We start from the raw sequence: 21,046 nt of genomic DNA, 5'->3' as shown, positions 1-21,046 counted from the left end.
AACACTTCCTTCGAAGCTGTCGCCGTCTGTCTTTCCCTTTCCGGATACACGTTCTCTCTTTGTACTGTATACATTCCATCGTCCACACCAATGGCACGAGCTGATCTCCTTCATCTTCTTGGTCAGCTTCCACCCCCCTATTTGCTGGTTGGGGACTTCAATGCCCACCACCCGCTTTGGGGGTCTCTGCATCCTTGTCCACGTGGCTCACTATTGCTAGACGTCTTCCACCAAGTGGATCTAGTTTGCCTCAACACTGGGGTCCCTACATTTTTGTCTGCCTCCACGACAAATTTATCTCATTTGGACCTTGCGGTCGGTACTGTTCCGCTAGCCCGGCGCTTCGAATGGTTCGCCCTTGACGATACACACTCGAGTGACCACTTTCCATGTGTCCTTAGACTGCAGCCTCAACTGCCATACATGCGCCTGTGACGCTGGAAGTTTGCCCAAGCTGATTGGACACTTTTTTCATCTCTAGCGACATTCGATGACCGTCACTTTCCCAGCGTGGACGATGAGGTCACACTTCTTACCGACGTTATTCTTACAGCTGCGGAACATTCAATACCATGCACCTCCGAATTGCCCCGGCGCCCCCCAGTTCCTTGGTGGAACGCGGCATGCTGTGATGCAATACGTGAGTGCCGACGTGCTCTCCGCGTTTTCCGCCACCATCCTACTTTGGCCAACTGTATCCGCTATAAGCAGTTCCGAGCGCGATGCCGTCGTGTCATCCGCGATAGCAAGAAGGCAAGCTGGAAATTCTTTATTAGCTCATTTAACACTTTCACTCCCTCCTCGGAAGTTTGGAGTCGGCTTAGACGGTTCTCAGGCGCGCCTAGTTTCTCCCCGGTCTCTGGGCTCACTGTCGCGCATGATACATTAGTGGACCCCGTCGCAATTTCTAACTCGTTGGGTCAGCACTTTGCTGAGATTTCGAGCTCTTCAAATTACCCGCCAGCGTTTCTCCCGAAGAAACGTGCAGCGGAAGTGCGACCTCTTGCTTTCTCCTCTCAAAATCGCTAAAGCTACAATACGGTTTTCTCCATGCGGGAACTCCAACATGCACTCTCTTCTTCTCGCTCCTCCGCCCCAGGACCGGATGGTATCCACGTCCAAATGTTGCTGCATTTATCAACCCATAGTCTGCGTTACCTCCTTCACCTTTATAATTGAATTTGGACCGACAGTACTTTTCCCAGACGATGGCGGGAAGCTATCGTCGTCCCTGTTCCGAAACCTGGAAAGGACAAACATCTCCCCCATTTCTCTCACGAGTAGTGTCTGTAAGGTTTTGGAGCGTATGGTGAATTACCGTTTAGTGTGGTGGCTGGAATCCCGCAGTCTTTTAACACCTGCCCACTGCGGATTCCGAAAGCATCGTTCTGCAGTTGACCATCTTGTTGCTCTCTCCACTTATATCATGAACAATTTTCTCCGGAAACGCCAAACAGTAGCAATATTTTTTGATCTGGAGAGAGCATACGATACCTGTTGGAGGACAGGCATCCTCTGCACACTGTTCTCTTGGGGGCTTTTGAGGTCGGCTGCCCCTTTTTCTTCGCGAATTTATGGCAGAGCGCACATTTAGGGTGCGGGTGAACACTACTCTCTCCCGTACTTTCTCCCAAGAAAACGGGGTACCCCAGGGCTCCGTGCTGAGTGTTGTATTGTTTGCCATTGCCATCAATCCAATGGATTGTCTTCTTCCTGATGTCTCGGGCTCCCTCTTTGTGGACGATTTTGCGATCTACTACAGCTCTCAACGGACCAGCCTTCTTGAACGACGTCTTCAAGGATGTCTCGATCGCCTCTACTCTTGGAGCACCGAAACCGGCTTCCCCCGTTTTCGGACGTCACTAAATTCTTGGGTCTTACGTTTGACAGAAAACTGTGCTGGTCCTCCCACATTTCCTATCTTTCGGCTCGCTGTCTGCGATCGCTCAACACCCTCCGTGTCCTGAATGGTACCTCCTGGGGAGCGGACCGAGTGGTCCCTCTCCGCCTCTATCGCGCCTTAGTGCGCTCGAAATTGGACTATGGAAGCATAGTTTACTCCTCTGCTCGGCCGTCTATTCTTCGTCGTCTCGACTCTGTCCACCACCGTGGATTACGTTTAGTGTCTGGAGCTTTTTACACCAGCCCTGTGGAAAGCCTTTATGCTGAGACTGCTGAACCTCCGCTGTCCAATCGGCGAGCAGTCCTTCTGAGTCGTTATGCCAGCCATCTGTCTTCCATGCCTGCTAATCCAGCCCATGGCATTTTTTTTCGACACCTCTTTTGATGTAGGGTATGCAGGCCGCCCCTCCTCCCTACTACCACCGGGAGTCCGCTTCCATCAACTGCTCCATTCTCTTTCCTTCTGCTTTCCTAAAACGTTCTTGACAACTTGGGGCACAGCACCGCCTTGGCTCCGTCTCCGGATCTGCCTGCTCCGTGACCTTTGTCAATTTCCCAAGGATGGTACCCCTTCACTTGTTTATCGTCGGGCATTTGCTGCTCTATGTGCACAAATGAAGGAAGCCACATTTATTTACACTGATGTCTCGAAAACATCGTTAGGTGTAGGGAGTGCCTATATTGTTGGCGACACCCCAAATCAATTTCTGCTTCCCGACCAGTGTTCAGTTTATACTGTGGAGCTTTACGCTGTTCTCCAGGCTGTCCACTACATCCGCCGCCATCAGCGGATACAGTATGTTATCTGCTCAGATTCTCTCAGCTCTCTCCTCAGTCTCCAAGCTCTTTACCCTGTGCACCCTCTGGTCCACCGGATTCAGGACTGTCTGCGCTTGCTCCACCTGGGGGGCGTCTCGGTGGCGTTCCTCTGGCTCCCGGGACACGTTGGTATCTGTGGAAATGAGGCGGCCGATATTGCGGCCAAGGCTGCAGTCTCTCTTCTTCGGCCAGCTATTCAATCGATTCCCTTCGCTGATCTACGGAGCGTTTTATGTCGTCGTGTTGTTCTTTTATGGCACGCACATTGGTCGACACTTCCCCATAATAAATTGCGGGACGTGAAAGCTCTTCCTTGTGCTTGGACCTCTTCCTTCCGAACGCGTCGTCGGGAGGAGGTAATTTTAACTAGACTCCGGATAGGGCACTGTCTTTTTAGCCATCGACATCTTTTAAGCGGCGATCCTCCCCCACTCTGTCCCCACTGCCCTCAGCTGTGGACGGTAAGACACCTTTTAATTGAGTGCCCCTATTTTACTCTGTTACGCGCCCGTCTACAGCTGTCGCCTGATATATATCGTCAATTTTAGCAGATGACACGCGCTCGGCCGATCGCGTTCTCGAGTTTATTAGTGCCAGTGAAATGATGTCAGTCATTTGAAGCTTTTTTTTTTTGGGGACAACCCACCCCTTTCTGTAGTGGATTTTTAAGCCTTCCTTCTGCTTTTAGATTCTCCAATTTTTTGAGTTTTGTTCCCATTGCTGCTGGTTCCCATTTTTTGTTTTTACCGTTTCCTAAGTCACGGCCTGGGCGCTAATGACCATAGCAGTTTTACGCCCTAAAACCAAAACCAAAAACCAAAAACCAAAAACCCTTGGCTGAGCTGAAACACAATTTGTTAATGAATAGTATTGTAGCTAGTGTTTAACATTAGAAAGAAAAAAACATCAAGCTCACCCAAGCTGTTGAATTTTCAGCACTAGCAGGTCAATAGAGCACAAAATCATGTTATTAAAACTTTCCACAGAAAATTGAGATCTCTCATTTAGCTGTCGGAGTAGGCACTTCATGAGTAAGAACAAGGTAGCATTTAGCAGCAGGTACTCAAGAAGACCCCACCAGTGGTTGCCTGCCATTACATACGTGCAGTGAAAATGGGCTCCATCCAAAGAATATACTGTGCCTGTGGCGGCACTTTGTGAATATGATGACCTTTGCACCTTTTGTTCCATTATTGGTTCCAAGTTACAGATCTTGGTGTCTGACTTCAACATGATACTTGACACTTCAGTTAATGATCCCAGAACACACTAGAAGAATATTCTGCAGATAGTAATACTGCTGTTACTTGGGTTGCTTTTCTGATGCTTTTAGTCTCATTCATCAATATTCTTCAGATTGATGAAATGGAAAAGATGAAGAATTACTCTGTCGTCAGTCAATGGCTGTCAGATTCTTTGTGGTTGTGCAAACTGGTAATTCTTTTATCACTGTGTCGTTTTAGCTTAGTTGCAAGAACAAGTATCTAGCTCATGAGCTGTGTGTGCATGATGGTTTACTAAGATAGCTGTTAAATATTGGTATGTATGATTTGTTTTGATGGCGATCCATTTTACTGTAGCATCTCCATGGGTGTTGCACACCATCATAATTAACATATGAATCTGCATATATATGGTTACTCTGCAGTGCATACTTAAGTGCGTGACAGAGGGTTCATTGAAACACCTTCGCACTATCTCTCTACCATTCTTTTGTTGAACAGCATGCAAGAAAAACGAACACTTAAATCTTTGCTTGTGAACTCTGATTTTTCTTGTTTTATTGCAATGATAATTTTTCCCTCTGTAGGTGGGCATAAACAGAATATTTTCACATTTGAAGGAGAAAGCTGGTGATTGAAATTTCATGAAAAGATCTTACTACAATGAAAAACGCCTGTGTTTGAATGATTGCCACCCCAACTCACTTATCATATCCCTGACACAACCTCCCCTATTTTGCAATAATACAAAATGAGCTGTTCTTCTTCGAACTTTATGGATGTCCTACATCAATCCTACCTGGTAAGGATCCCAAACTGTGCAGCAATACTCCAGAAGAGGACGGACAAGCATAGTGTAGGCAATCTGTTTAGTAGATCTGTTGTAGCTTCCAAGTGTCCTGCCAATAAAACACAGCCTGTAGCTTGCCCTCCCCACAGCATTCTCTGTGTGTTCATTCCATTTCAGGTTATTAATAGTCCCCAGGTATTTAGTTAAATTGACAGCCTTCCGATTTGTGTGATTTATCATGTAACCAAAGAATTACTGTTAGTAGTCATGTGGTCTGACCTCTCGCTTCTTATGGTTTAGATTCAATTACCACTTTTCATGCCATACAGATATCTTGTCTAAATCATTTTGCGATTGGTTTTGATCTTCTGATGACATTGCTTGATTGTTTGCAGATGATGCTATCATTTACAATGTAGGTATGTTGTTCACATAGTCTACCAAATTGTGAATATAGATGGGGAACATCTGAGGGTGTACAACACTTCCTCGGGGACACCAGATATCACTTCTGTTTTACTCAGTGGCTTTCCATCAATTACTATGAACTGTTATCTTTCTGACAGGAAATCATGAATCCATTTGCACAATGGAGATGATATTCCATAGGCAGGCAGTTTGATTAGAAGCAGCTTGTGAGGAACGGTGTGAAAAACGTTCTGGAAATCTAGAAATATGGAATCAATTTGAGATCCCCTGTCGATAGTACTCAGTACTTCATGTGACTACGGAGATAGTTGTGTTTCATAAGAACAGCATTTTCTGAATCCATGCTGACTACGTGTCAATAGATTGTTCTCTTCAAGGTAATTAACAATGTTTTAACACAATACATATTCCAAAATCTTACTGCAAATTGAGGGGAGTGATATGGGTCTATAATTCAATGGATTACTTCTATTTCCTTTCTTGGGTATTCGTGTGGCATTGGCAACTTTCCAGTCTTTAGGTATGGATCTATCGCTAATCGAGCAGTTGTATGTGATTTCTAAGTATGGAGCTGTTATATCAACATACTCTGAAAGGAAACTTATTGGTGTACACACTGTACTGGAAGACTTTCCTATATTAAGTAATTTAAGTTTCTTTGCTACTCTGAGGGTATCCACTTCTAAATTACTTATGTTTGCAGCTGTTTTTGTTTCAAATTCTGGCATATTTATTTTGCTGTCTTTGACAAAGGAATTTTGGAAAACTGTGTTTTGTAACTCTGCTTTTGTGGCACTGTCATCGGTAATATTACCATTATTGTCGCACAGTAAAGATTTTGATTGTGTCTTGCTGCTGGTGTACTTTATATATGACTTGAATCTCGTTGCTTTTCTGCCAGATTCTGAGATAGAGTTTCATTGTGGAAACTATTAAAATCAGCTCACATTGAAGTCCACACTAAATTTTGAACTTCTTTAAAACATCGTCAGTTGTGGAGATAAATCTTATAAATCTCACTTGATGTTTTTCGATGCTTCTGCAACAGAGTTCTGGCCTGTTTTATGTATCAGGAGATCTGTCCCATCGGTTATTAATTCATTTGGACTAAATCTCTGTCGCTGTTGATACTATTTCTTTGAATTTATACTGCATCTGGTCTGCTCATACATAGGTTCGGAAGGAATGGAGACTCTCTGTTAGGAAGCTGGTAAACAGATTTTTATCTGCTGTTTCACATAGATATAGTTTACATTTATTTTTGGTGGATTTGGTTTATACACTATGTGATCAAAAGCACCCAGACACCTGGCTGAAAAAAAAAGAACCTACAAGTTCGTGGTGCCCTCCATTGGTAATGCTGGAATTCAGTATGGTGTTGGCACACCCCTAGCCTTGATGATAGCTTCCATTCTCGCAGGCATACTTTGTCAGGTGCTGGAAGGTTTCTTGGAGTATGTCAGCCTATTCTTCACAGAGTGCTGCACTGAGGAGAGGAATCAATGTTGGTTGGCGAGGTCTGGCAAAAAGACGGCATTCCAAAACATCCCACAGGTGCTCTATAGGATTCTATAGGATTTCGGCTCGAAATCGGCGTTCCAAAACATCCCAAAGGTGTTCTGTAGGATTCAGATCAGGACTCTGTGCAGGCCAGTCCATTACAGGGATGTTATTGTCATGTAACCACTCCACCACAGCCCGTGCATTATGAACAGGTGCTCGATCATTTTGAAAGATGCAGTCGCCATCCCTGAAATGCACTTCAACAGTGGGAAGCAAGAAGGTGCTTAAAACATCAGTGTAAGCCTGTGCTGTGATAGTGCCATGCAAAGCAACGAAGTGTGCATGCCCCCCCTCCATGAAAAACATGATCACACCATAACACCACCAACTCCAAATTTTACTGTTGCCCTACACACGCTGGCAGATGACATTCACTGGTCATTTGCCATACCCACACCCTGCCATCGGATCGCAACATTGCATATCGTGAATCGTCACTCCACATAAGGTTTTTCCACTGTTCAATCGTCCAATGTTTATGCTCCTTACGCCAAGCGAGGTGTCATTTGGCAATTACTGGTGTGATGTGTGGGTTATGAGCAGCTGCTCGACCACGAAATCCAAGTTTTCTCACCTGTCGCCTAACTGTCATAGTACTTGCAGTGGATCCTGATGCAGTTTGGAATTTCTGTGTGACGGTCTAGATAGATGTCTGCCTATTATACATTACGACCCTCTTCAACTGTCGGCAGTCTCTGTCCGTCAACTGACGAAATCGGCCTGTACGCTTTTGTGCTGTACATGTCCTTTTATGTTTCCACTTCACTATCACATTGGAAACAGTGGACCGAGGGATGTTTAGAGTGTGGAAATCTCACGTACATACGTATGACACAAGTGACACCCAATCGGCTGACCACGTTTGAAGCCTGTGTGTTCCATGGAGTGGCGCATTCTGCTCTCTCGCGATGTCTAATGACTACTGAGGTCGCTGATATGGAGTACTTGGTGTTTGGACACCTGTGATCACATAGTGTATGCTACTCAGTCTCACTGCAATGATCTTGTGGTCACTAATCCCTGTATCCATCATGATACTTCCTATCTGCTCTGGATTATTTGTTGCCATGAGGGAAACAGTGTTGTCACAACCATTTAAGTTTTGAGTTGGCTCCTGAACTATTCACTCAAAATAATTTTTGGAGAAAGCATTTAGCATAATTTCGGATGACATTTTATGCCTGGCACTAAATTTAAACATATATTTTCACCAACATATTGATGGTAGATTGAAGCCACCACCAATTATAATTTTATGAATAGGATACCTGTTTGAAATGAGAATCACATGCTCTTTAAACCTTTCAGCAGCTGTCTTGTTAAAGGAAGCTTTTAATATGCAGTTTCCACATTGGTTATTTTTAAATTTGTCATTTTTCTTGCTACAATATGCTTTCATAAATATCGGAATCGATTCAGAAGTACTGTCACTCCTCGCCCAAAAGATTATAACATCTTTTTTAAAAACTCGGGTAAATAAGTGTGTCTGTGTCTGTGAGAGTAAAAATGATCACATATCTGTTATGGCTAATTTTTTATATATTTTGACAGGCAACCTGTGTTAGAAGTATGTGATAACAAGCATAATACTTTCGCCAAACACGGCATGAATTTGATATCACTGCAAAACTGTGAATTCTTATCAGTGAAAGAATCTTAGACTGCGAACAATATCTTTGCTGGAAATATGTTACAGGATTTTACTTAGTATGAATGACTGAAAAGGAGTATACCTTAGGCAGGTTGATAATTTCAACCAAAACAGCAAGTTAATAAGCTTTCTTGTCTGTCTCTAACCAAAGCTAATGCCCAAATGTTCACAAAAACACAACCTATGTCCCTTGCCATACTAATGTGTTCAATGCTTGTTGCTCTGCAGGGTACAACCATCAGATAATGTGGAGATGCATTTGTGGAGACTAGGCAGATGTGAAATTTCACTGCACAGTCAAGTCTCATTTATCATGAGAAATTTTAGGCAAAATGTGTGATTTACTCAGTGGGTGTATCTTGAGTGGGAAGTGGACCTATCAGACTATTTGCTTGAGGTTGTTTAGTAGAAACCATGGAAAGGAAATCAGGATGGCCAGGCAGCAATTTCAAACACATTCCTTTGAACTAAGAGTGCTATATTTTGACTACAATGATAATACACTCAGTATTATGTTGAGAATATGTGCACAGGAAGCAACAGGGTATCTAAGGTAGCCCCTGAATAAACTCATCCATGAATGCTATCACATAGTTATGCTGTTAATTTGAAATATAGTAGTAGTCTGATAGTATACTTTGAAGCAAATTTGTCTTTTGCGACAGAAAACATAAAATGAGCTCCCGGAATGGAAACTGAATTTAATTATGATTAAGGAGTGAAGTTATATGTATTTCATGACATTATACTGTGATTAAAATTATGATTTGCAGATTTCAGTGGTTGTGGGGGGGGGGGGGGGGGATGTGGCAGTGTTTTCAGTGTACAGCCAGCCACACTAGACAAAATGCTGCTTGTACCTACATAACAGGTGACACAAGAAGCATGTGGCATTTGAGAAAGAACTGTGACTGGCTGACATCTGACCTCTACCACTCAATGCCCTAGAAAGCCAATCACAAAGTTATTTTAATCAAAGTATAGGTTGTACTACAAACTAATTCCAAAGGACCACATTGCCTGCATATGATTTATGAAAATCTTGATAAGTCAGTTAATGGGTGGGCACACAAATCTGGAGAAAGCCAGAGATTGAGTGTGTTCAAAATGTGCATTGCATAATAAAAATGCTATAAAGACAACAGACATAATTTTTTATTGAGTTTTCCATTTATTTCACTGCCACAATTTGCCAAGAAGAGCCACTATGACTACCATGAAATGGCTGTTCCAATATTCCAAGTATTCATAAATACTTGTGGGGTTTCAGAAGATGACTGCACAAAAATTACAAGATATGCAGAAAACACACAGTGGATAGAGAATCTCTCCAAATTTTTAACTTGCATTGCAGGTACACAATATGGGCACCACATGCTACATGGCAAATGCCAGTGTGATAGTCAAACATGTGTCCTACACATCCTGACCCATTAGGGTCAATATCAGTGACCACGTTAATTATACTTCCTTGTAGCTCTTCCAAATTAAGTGGCAGTGGAGGCAGGCAGGCATGGTCTTTGTCATAACCCCTCAATAAGAAATCACATACAAGTAGACTAAGTCAGTTGACTGTGGGGCCACTGAAGAGGAGGAGAGTATGATGGGAAGCGTATCGAATCAAGCACTGAGACATTTCGACATTGTGGTAATCATGAGTGGCTGAAAGAAAGGGTGGTGGGACACAGTCTTGTTGCAAAATGAAGTCTCCATTGTCTTTCTGTAATTGTGGCATAAGCTGTTGCTGCAGTGTGCCGAGGTACATGAAACCAGTCCAGTTTTCTCTGCACGGAAAAATGGACCATAATCTTTTTGAAGAGACTGTGGCACAAAAATTGTTAAATTTAGCTGAATGGCAAATGCGTTGCACCATCTCTTGTGGATTTCTGTGCCCCAAATGTAAACCTCATGACATGCCTCTAAACACATGAAACGTAGCTTCGTCACTGAAAACCAACTAATGTGAAAAACTGTCTTCCTCCGCTAACCACTGTGTGTTGTTGCAATAGTCGGAATGAAGCTGTTTGTCTCAAGTAGTCTGGGCCCATAATAACTTCAGTCAGTATTGCTTTATAGACAGACATCTGTGTAGGAATGAGCAGAACAGTTGACTTTAGTATTTGTAGTTATCTGCTTGTACATGTTGTATATTTCTTTGGGCCCTTGGTGAATGATTCCCACACACCCTGTACAATCTCTGCTGACAGTTCCAGCTGGCTTGTTTTCTTCACACCTCGTAAGCAGGCTTTCACATGGAATGTGTTGTACCACCTTTGGATTGTTCTGTTTGTTGAAGTTTTTACGTGATATTTGGTATAAAAGCTTTGCTGAACCATCACAACTGAATAACATTTATCAAGTTCAAGAATACAAAATGCACACATTTCTTTATAGTGCACCATGTTCTGACACACCTGCCCCCAAATGATGCTCTCTTCAACTACGCCATGTCATGTTTTATGATTCTGAACTTGGAGAGATGCTCTGTCCACTGATACTTGTACTGTATATGTCTTTTTGTTTTTCTTTTTTTTTCCATGCAGTTTTCTTATGAAACTCTGTAGGTACTTACTGTATGAATAAACCTGTATTTACAAAATAAATTTTGCGAAAATCACACATTTATTTATTAAATTTAAGAATAAATAGATCTATTAAAACTTAATAAATCATGTGTACTAATAGCTAAAGACATGTTTTAACTGATTGTTTTTCATATTTTGACAAACAAGCATTTGTTAAAAGTTTCTGATAACAAGTCTTCTATTTTTGCCAAATATGACATAACTTTGGTATTCTTTAAGCTTTTGTGTTAAGTGTTATCTCATTTGTGATCATCTAGAAATGAGTTTTTTTTGGGATGGTCTGCTCATCTTCATTACTCTAGTTCTAGAAGATGATACTGTGGCTGAATTTATCATATATTTTGTTTTAGCCATGCTCAATTACTTATTTGTATTTTAAGTCAATATCCTTGATCATATTAACAAATTTAAAATTTTTGTTGTTTTGTATGATGGTACTGTGTGACACATTGAGTTTGTGAGAGACTAAGAAAAATGTTTAAAATTTCTAACCATCTTCGTGTTTCGGTATTGAGTGACCTTAATATGGAAATAACTTGGGAGGGAACAAAATATTTAAGTACAAAAGTTTGATATTTTCTGTAAAATGATAACTGCAAATGTATATCTATTACAATTTATTCAACTGTCTAGGATCACAAACTTCATTCGTCACGTGTGAAGACAGTTTGGTTCCTAAGTTACTAGTTACTCCATAATGTGGGTAAAGCTGAAGATGAATTATTTGAATCTAAAACTGGTCATTTATAGAAAGTTTTCAGTCCCTGGCTGTTAAATAAATCTACTGTTCATGTTAATTTGCTTTCAGCACTTGTTGACAAGAATGACGAAACAGCAGAAGACCTATTGAAGTACGTGTTGGAGAATTTTTCTAGCATAGCATCTGGATGGATCCCAGTAATAAGCCATATTCTGACTGTGATGGATTCCACCACATGAAGAAGAAAAATGCAAACAGTATTTGTGTAACTGAAAATGAGTGTGGATGTTTATTGTGTTATTGAAATGAGGCATGTTGAAAGATACAATTTAACATTTTTCTTTTATGAATTTATTTATGCTGGAGTGTAAGCAAAGAATGTATTATATTGTATTCCTGAACACCATTGATCATTGTATTTTGAGTGGAACTGGATGTTGGGTCAATTCCATCAAACTGTTTCTCACTCTTGTTTCTTTTTTATTTACAGTTAGGTAACTTTTTATGTTAAGAATAAAAACAGTAAAAATTAATTAATGTCACATAAGTGAAATAATATGAATAAAGCAGTGTAAGACAAAACAAAAAGCTAATTTGAAAGCACTGTCTCACTTTTGAATCTGAAATTGATATATTATTTTAGAAAAAAATCAGTATTTTGTGCTCATCTATTTTTAGTTGGTAGCACTAACAAATGAAATAACCGATCCTAGCACATGGAAGTAGTTTTCTTATCATTTTTATTGTGGAAAAAGGAAATAGCTCTTTCTGCAAAAATCATGGTAGTGTTGAATAAATCCGAGCTGCTGTACATATGTTAAGGTAACTCAATGGCAGTGTTCTAGGTTTTACTGGTAACAGCTCTAAGTCTCATACACCAGACAATATCAATATTGGTACTTAATATGAATTTCTTACTAACATTAATTATGATAGAAACAGAGGAGATGATCATTAGTACAGCCCCAATTTCATGAACTAAAAAACTGTAAAATATGCAAGTATTCATGAGCTAAAATGTATATAAATATGGCCTTAAAATGAAATATGACATTATAAGAGTTTATAAATAAACATTATTGTTGATGTTTTTAAAAATATACAATGTAAAACAAAATTCACTTCTTAACAGAGTACAGTATCTACTTTTTGCAATGTTTGAAACTGACTAGCATTTATTTTTGAAACATTTGTGTGTCTGGGAAAAAGAAGAAAACATGAAATACAGTGAAAACAGTAACACCTATCCAAACACGAAAACATGTTTTTACTATTGCACACTCTTTATTTTAAAGTATTCCAGATTAGTTAACACATCGTGTGAATATCCCATTTCTGCAGAGTTGCACTGGATCACAAGTTGCATTTTCAGGTTTTCCATTTTCAAAGATCTACAATTGTCACTGAGGATAGTTTTGTACCTGGGAAACCTCTTCTCCACATCATAGGACATTACGAGAGCATATTTGAAGGTGAAAAGGTCACTGCAGGCCAGATTTGGTTCATTGTCTTCTAGTGTTGTGGCATTTCCAGAACGACGGTCACTAATTTTGCACATTGTAGAATATCCAGGATTCCACTTGGAGGTGTGATGGCTATTGATACTTCTGAAAAGTTGGCATTGATGCAATTGATGTACGCCAAGTTTTCAGACAAGGTATCTGTAAAGACCTTTTTCACAGTTTTGATAGCACTTAATTCATTGCTATCAGGCTGACAAAAGATTCATTATTTTGGTGTAGTTGGTGCAGTAATACACAGCAGCATTAAAACAAGGACTCATTCATGTAAGAACAGGCTGAGGGCGAAGGGCAGCAAAAGTTCTTGTTCCTAGAATTTCTGCACCCACAGCAGAGCTTTCACATAGATTTTCTTGCAACAGAAAATCGATTTGTCTGCAACAGGGTAAACTGACCACACCTATACTGCAACTCTGTGTTAACAAGTGTGCAAGGTAAGTGACATGCACCATACTGGCGTAGAGAATTTGAAGCCTGTTGGCTACTTTATCCATGTATGAAGCACTGTCTGTTTTTAGCAGCTAAACATAGTCTCTGTTCACACCATCTGGCCACAGTAGCTTCACAGAATTTTCAAACAAAATGCCAATTGTAGAGTCACCATCATCATTTGCAGCATAGTGCCCACTCACATCAGTGGTTTAATGTATGGACACCCAGACTTTTTGTGAGTAACACTGATTCCTATTTTGTTGAACACCTTGTAGCACACGTATAAATAGTTCCTTCTTTCTCAGTGTAGATTCATGTGGAACTGGAAGTGCCATGTTGTCCAGCAACAGACAAGTGTTGATTCTCCAGCTTCTCCAGTGGGGTGTTTCAGGGCACCACATCTCATACAAGTACTTGAAAAATAATTGCACAGTTGAAGATGGACCTGTCTGCTCAAATAACAGTGTTTGTCTGCTGTCATTTTGAGCACTTCTCTGCACACAACTGCTGTTTTTGGCAGTATTACAATGTTGTACATTAAAGTTTACAAAAGAATATTTCCCCGTCAATTCTGAACAACTTCCCTGCATAATAATGAACAAAACCTCACAATTTGAGGGTGTTAGAGCACTTTACTTTTGGCATGTAGAACCAGACAGCATTTGCAAAGTTAATAGTGTGACCACATGTGCACTGTTTATTACACTGGAAGCTGTCTTTCTTGGCTTTGCGTGTGTTTTGTCGAACCCACACAACAATATCTTATTGTCAGCGAACCAACTAATGTGTTATGCTTCCTGTCTATTATAGTCCTGTACGCTCCTCATATACTACAGTCCTGATAAATGAAGTTTTATAGTAACTGTTGTGTTTGTGACCTGGAACATTCTTAAGTGACAACATTTTCATGTTTTTATTCTTGTCTTCTCAAAGATATGAAAAATATATGCATTTTTGACAGAAGTTGATCGAAATGTGACCTATTATTAAAAAGCTGTAAATACTACTGTATATGAGCAATATATTTTTCTGCACTACAGTACATGGATTGCAAAATTCACCCTAAAGATCAGGAAAAAAATGCCATGCCATTAAAATCCGGACATTTGTCATTAGGACATGTCATTGTAAACAGAAGACCATCCCTTTTTAACCTACCCAGGCTGTGGATATGAACAAAGTTTATACTGCTCTGTAAGCTGCTGTCATTCCTTAAAACTGAATATTTAGTTGCTACTAACTGGTATCAGTTGTACAATGCCTGTAATTCTAGTTCAGGAGCCATCGAATTTTGAAAGCTTAATGAAGCAGTTTTTTGAATAGTCCTTGGATGCTAACTATTTCTGACAGCACTGCTCCAAAGACATCGCCTGCATTTGTCATGTTCCTGCTATCAGATTCCAGGTTCACAGATTGCTTAGATTGATTTTTTCCCACGTACTTTCCATTAAATTACTAAAAGGGCAACAAATGATGAGACTTTTTTAAGACCTATTGTATACTTTGTTCATTATATTGGTTGATTGTAAGAATTATGAGGGGTGTTCTCTAAGTGAAGCAACACTTCTTTTTCTCAACCAAGCTCAGTTGAAAAATAGCAGAATTTGTTGTGAGACATTGTAACAGATTCTCAGTTCAGCCCCTATAGTTTCATGAAGTTTCAGTATGAGGCAGCACTATATGTAGCCTTCAAAATGGCGTCTGCAACGTAGGTACCTTCCAAGCAGAGAGCTGTTGTTGAGTTTCTTTTGGCGTGAAACGAGAGCATAACTGGACGTCACTGTTGGCACACTTGTCCACCAGTTGACATACTCAAAGATACGTGCCTGCTGGGTTGCTCACCGTCTAAAAGGAACTGTAAAGAGCAACGAAGGACAAACTGTGGATAATTGCTTGTGTGTTAAGAGGCTGATCGTGCCAATTTTTTTGTCAAACTTTGTCACAGATGATGAAATATGGGTTCATCACTTCGAATCTGAAGCAAAATTGCAATAAATGGAGTGGAACCACACCACACCTTCTCTGAAGAAAAAATTGAAAGTCAAGGGGACAGTCTTCTGGGACCCTTAAGGGGTTATTCTGCTTGATTTCCTCCTTTATAGTGCAATGATCAACTCTGAAACATATTGTGCTACCCTCAAGAAATTGAAGAAATAGCTAAAGCATGTTCGTCACCACAAAAATGTAAACAAACTTCTTCATAACAGAAAGCCTCACAAGTCTGCACACCCGGGGAGCACACTTTGTCTCTAACATTGACAACTAGAGTCCTACCATGTGGGCATATGGGACCTACCAGTAGAGTAGCGCAAGGCTGTCGCGTTGAACGGAGATTGGATCATATGAATAAAATGGAGAATATACTTTATACTCGAAATTTCGAAGAACATTCTTAGAGTTGCATGAATAAAGCAAGTCAGAGAGTATGAATCACCCGAGAATGTCCTCAGAGTGAGTGAAAGTGTGCTCAAAACCAAAAACAGTCTCCAATTTTGTATGAATAAAACTAGAGGAGCTTCTCACAAGCAGAGAACTATTTTGTTTTTCGAAGTGAGTTCTGTTGAGTTTGTTTTACCAACTTTTTGTAGTAGTGGCAGAATTTATGTTCCTTGGAAGGCACACATGTAGCCCAAACAGATTCTGAAGAGAGAAACTGTACAAGTTAATACTGGTTTAACAATAAAAACATTATTTGCCTGGCAAACTTCCTTCAAGAAGAATATGAAACTAAAGCTCCCGTCCTATCCTTGCTCCTTCCCTGTTGCTCCCTCCTTCCCCTCTTTTGGTGTTCTGATTTACACTAAAGAGCCAAAGAAACTGTTATACCTGGCTAATACTGTTTACGGCTCCCACAAGCATACAGAAGTGCCATTACACGAGGTGGCATGGACTCAACTGATGTTTGACGCAGTGCTGAAGTGAATTGACACCATGAGTCCTGCAGGGCTGTCCATAAATCCATAAGAGTATGAGGGGGTGGAGATCCCTTCTGAACAGCATGTTGCAAGGCATTCCAGATATGCTCAATAATGTTACTGTCTGGCGAGTTTGGTGGCCAGTGGTAGTGTCTAAACTCATAAGTGTGTTCCTGCAGCCACTTTGTAGCAATTCTGGACATGTGGGGTGTCGCATTGTCCTGCTGGAACTGCCCAAGTCAGTCGGAATGCACAATGGACATGAATGGACACACGTGATCAGGCCGGATGCTTACGTATGTGTTACCTGTCAGAGTTGTATCCCATATCACTCCAACTACACATGCGCCACACCATTACAGAGCCTCCACCTGCTTGAACAGTCCCCTGCTGACATGCAGGATCCATGGATTCATGAGGTTGCTTGCATACCCGTACACATCCATCCACTCGATACAATTTCAAATGAGAGGAGGAGATTAGTGTTTAACGTCCTGTCGACAACGAGGTCATTAGAGACGGAGCGCAAGCTCGGGTGAGGGAAGGATGGGGAAGGAAATCGGCCATGCCCTTTCAAAGGAACCATCCCGGCATTTGCCTGAAGCGATTTAAGGAAATCACGGAAAACCTAAATCAGGATGGCCAGAGACGGGATTGAACCGTCGTCCTCCCGAATGCGAGTCCTGTGTGCTAACCACTGCGCCACCTCGCTCGGTTCCAAATGAGACTCGTCCGACCAGGCAACATGTTTCCAGTCATCAACAGTCCAATGTCAGTGTTGACAGGCCTAGGTGAGGCATAAAGCTTTGTGTTGTGCTGTCATCAAGGGTGCACGAGTGGCCCTTCAGCTCCAGAAGCCCATATCGATGATGTTTCGTTGAATGATTTGCACGCTGACACTTGTTGATGGCCCAGCTTTGAAATCTGCAGCAATTTGTGGAAGGGTTGCACTTCTGTCATGTTGAACGAGTCTCTTCAGTCGTTGTTCGTCCCGTTCTTATGGGACGTTTTTCCAGCCACAACGATGTCGGAGATTTGGTATTTTACCGGATTCCTGATACTGACAGTACACTTGTGAAATGGTCATATGGGAAAATTCCCACTTCATCGCTTCCTCGGAGATGCTGTGTCCAACCGCTTTTGTGCCAACTGTAACATCACATTCAAACTCACTTAAATCTTTGATACCTGACATTATAGCAGCAGTAACTAAACTAACAACTGCGCCAGACACTTGCTGTCTTATATAGGCGTTGTCAACCCCAGTGCCGTATTCTGCCTGTTTACGTATCTCTGTATTTGAATAAGCATGCCTATACCAGTTTCTGTGGCGCTTACAATTTTGTTCCTTCTGCCTATTCTTTCATCGTTTTTGGAGTTGAGGTCCCTGATTGAATTTTCACCTCCACTTCCAAATTTTCTGTTTTAAATGTGAGCTATTTGAGGAACAACTCCCTCCCTAGCATCTAGGGTGTGGATTCGTCTCCCCCCTTCCTTCCCCTCTTCCTTCCACACTGTAGCCCCCCCCCCCCTTTCACCGTGCTAGGTCACCAGCACATGTAGTCAATCCATGTGGTGGTGCTGTTATGTATCCATCTCGCTGAGCCCCCTGACAGCACAGGGATCATACTACTGATACCTGAGCTGCTCCCTCCCCATGTATGCCAAGAAGGGGTCGCGTGTCTTCCTGGAGCATCAGAAGTCCTGGCAATGGCCGCCGTGCCAGGCAGCACATGAAGCATATTGAGCTGAAAAAATGTGACCATTCTCAAATGGCTGTCTCTTCGATTGGTGAAGGATCATTGAATGCTGCTTCGTATGACCTGGCAGCCTTCCCTTTCCTGGTTACACCATGGGAGAAGGGAGAGACTCGCAATCTTGGGATGAAATGCTTTCCCCGCTACCTTGTCTGTACTAGGATGGATGGAGACACATCCACAGCCTCAAAACCATTGTGGAGAATATCAAGGTCAAGTTTTGTGAAGTATAGTGACTCGGTAAGATGTGGTCAGGCTCCCTGTTGATCAAAGCTGGTTCTACCACCCAGTTTGCAACTCTTCATGCTTGTGATCATCTTGGCAATGTTCCAGTGTCTATTACCCCTCACCAATCTCTGAATATGGTCCAGGGAGTGTTTTTTAATAGGGACCTCATCCTGCAAACTGATGAGGAACTCTGGGCTAATCTGGAGCACTGCAGCCTTTATTTTGTTCTATGTGTGCAGAAGGATTGCAAAGACAACTTCATCAATACTGGCGCCTTCATTCTGGCTTTTGAGGGGGATACCCTCCCAGAGAAGGTCAAGATTACGTGCTACAGATGTGACATGAAGCCGTACATCCCACCACCCATGAGGTGCTTTCGGTGCTTGTGTTTTGGGCATATGTCTTCCCACTGTACAGCAGATCCTCTGTGTGGTGACTGTGGGCACCCACTCCATGAGGAAAGTCCCTATGTTCCGCCATCCATGTGTGTCAGTTGTCATGACAGACACTCGCCTGATTGCCCTGCTTACAAGAGAGAAAAGAAGATCCAAGAGTGCAAGTCCCTAGAGCGCCAATCTTATGCTGAGGCTCGCCAAAAATATGAGACACAGCATCCAGTGTCACTTTCTTCAGCATTTGCCTCTGTTACACCCCTTTCCCCTCATTCCTCTTCCTTACCCCAGCCTTGTCCCCCTCTCCTCACCCATTCCCCTGCAGTTCCCATGCCCTCCTATCCAGGAGCTGCTCCCCCTTCTTCAGCACCTGGCAGCGATTGGGTTCCCACTCCCCCCCCCCCCCCCCCCCCCCTCAGGGGACTCTTCTCATGCGGTAGCGTTTTCGCTTCCCACGCCCGGGTTCCCGGGTTCGATTCCCGGCAGGGTCAGGGATTTTCTCTGCCTCGTGATGACTGGTTGTTGTGTGATGTCCTTAGGTTAGCTAGATTTAAGTAGTTCTAAGTTCTAGGGGACTAATGACCATAGATGTTGACTCCCATAGGGCTCAGAGCCATTTGAACCATCTTCGCACTGGTGTCTCTCAGGCTGGAAGCCTCCTACCACAATTCGGCCATGAGATGCTCCGTCTGTGTGCTCCCAGGTCGCCTGCTCTCTTTCGGTTCCAGATCTTGCAGACACCTGTACTCCCTCTGTGTCCTGCCCTCCTCCACCTCCTAAAGTGGAGAAGAAGAAACATAACCTCCAAGACAAGAACCCCCCCCGGGTCCCCGATTGTGCCCTCACGCCCCTCACAATCTGAGTCTGACATGTTATTTATGTATGTCACCCCATCCTTGTCAGTGATGACCAATGACCGAGTGACATGACGTCCTGTCGACTTCTTTATGTCTAACTTTGACTCTCGCCACACGATCATCCAGCGGAATTGCAACAGATACTACTGTCACCTACCAGAAGTACATCATCTTGTTTCCTCCTATTCTGCATTCTGTTTTGCTCTTCAAGAAATGCACTTAAGTGATGACCACTCACCAACATTTCATGGCTATCGGGCATTCTGTCAGAACCGTGCCTGCCCCGGGATAACATATAGTGGGGTCTGCATTTTGGTTCACTCTGATGTCATTAGTGACTGGATCCCCCTTCATACCACCCTGGAAGCAATAGTAGTTAGAGTGTAAATGACTCCGGCAATTACCGTTTACAATGTCTACCTCCCTTGAAGTTGGCCACTTCCTTATGTTGAACTGTCTACCTTAAAACAGCAACTCCCACCTCCATTTCTTCTCCTTGGGGATTTCAATGCCCACCACCCACTGTGGTGTAGTGCCACTTCCACAGATAAGAGGTCTCCTAATTGCTCAACTTATTACAGAATTCGATTTGTGTCTCCTCAATGATGGTTCCCTTACCCACTTCACTGCTGCCCACGGCACCTTCACTGCTATCGACTTCACAATCTCCTCCTCTGCTCCCATGGCTTCCCTACATGGGCCATCTCATGATGATCTTTGTGACAGTGGCCACTTTCTGGTGGTTCTATCGTTCCTGTGCTGCCAGCAGGCAGACAGCCCCTACAATGGGCATCCTGCAGGGCCATTTGGTCTTTAAACAGGGTGTTACAAAAAGGTATGGCCAAACTTTCAGGAATGATTCCTCACACACAAAGAAAGAAAATATGTTATGTGGACATGTGTCCGGAAACGCTTACTTTCCATGTTACAGCTCATTTTATTACTTCTCTTCAAATGACATTAATCATGGAATGGAAACACACAGCAACAGAACGTACCAGCGTGACTTCAAACACTTTGTTACAGGAAATGTTCAAAATGTCCTCTGTTAGCGAGGATACATGCATCCACCCTCCGTCGCATGGAATCCCTGATGCAGCCCTGGAGAATGGCATATTGTATCACAGCCGCCTACAATACGACCACAAAGAGTCTCTACATTTGGTACCGGGGTTGCGTAGACAAGAGCTTTCAAATGCCGCCATAAATGAAAGTCAAGAGGGTTGAGGTCAGGAGAGCGTGGAGGAAATGGAATTTGTCCGCCTCTACCAATCCATCGGTCA

At 42.4% G+C, this 21,046-nt stretch overlaps 1 protein-coding gene across 3 annotated transcripts in view; it reads left to right on the top strand.

Annotated features, from left to right (window-relative positions):
• Positions 1-12,762, top strand: part of LOC124556550 (steroid receptor RNA activator 1) — a 66,523-nt gene extending 53,761 nt beyond the window's left edge. For all 3 annotated transcript variants that reach the window (XM_047130507.1, XM_047130508.1, XM_047130506.1), the window contains exon 4: positions 11,771-12,762. In XM_047130507.1, the coding sequence (XP_046986463.1) occupies positions 11,771-11,901 (131 nt within the window). In that variant the 3' untranslated portion in view covers positions 11,902-12,762. The remainder of the gene's footprint in view (positions 1-11,770) is intronic.
• The last annotated feature ends 8,284 nt before the right edge of the window (positions 12,763-21,046 follow it).

The sequence above is a fragment of the Schistocerca americana genome, chromosome X (assembly GCF_021461395.2).
Source record: "Schistocerca americana isolate TAMUIC-IGC-003095 chromosome X, iqSchAmer2.1, whole genome shotgun sequence".
In the NCBI taxonomy this organism is placed as follows: Eukaryota; Metazoa; Arthropoda; class Insecta; order Orthoptera; family Acrididae; genus Schistocerca; species Schistocerca americana.
Note: the sequence above shows the minus strand (reverse complement) of the source record. Positions and strands in the feature narration are given on the sequence as shown.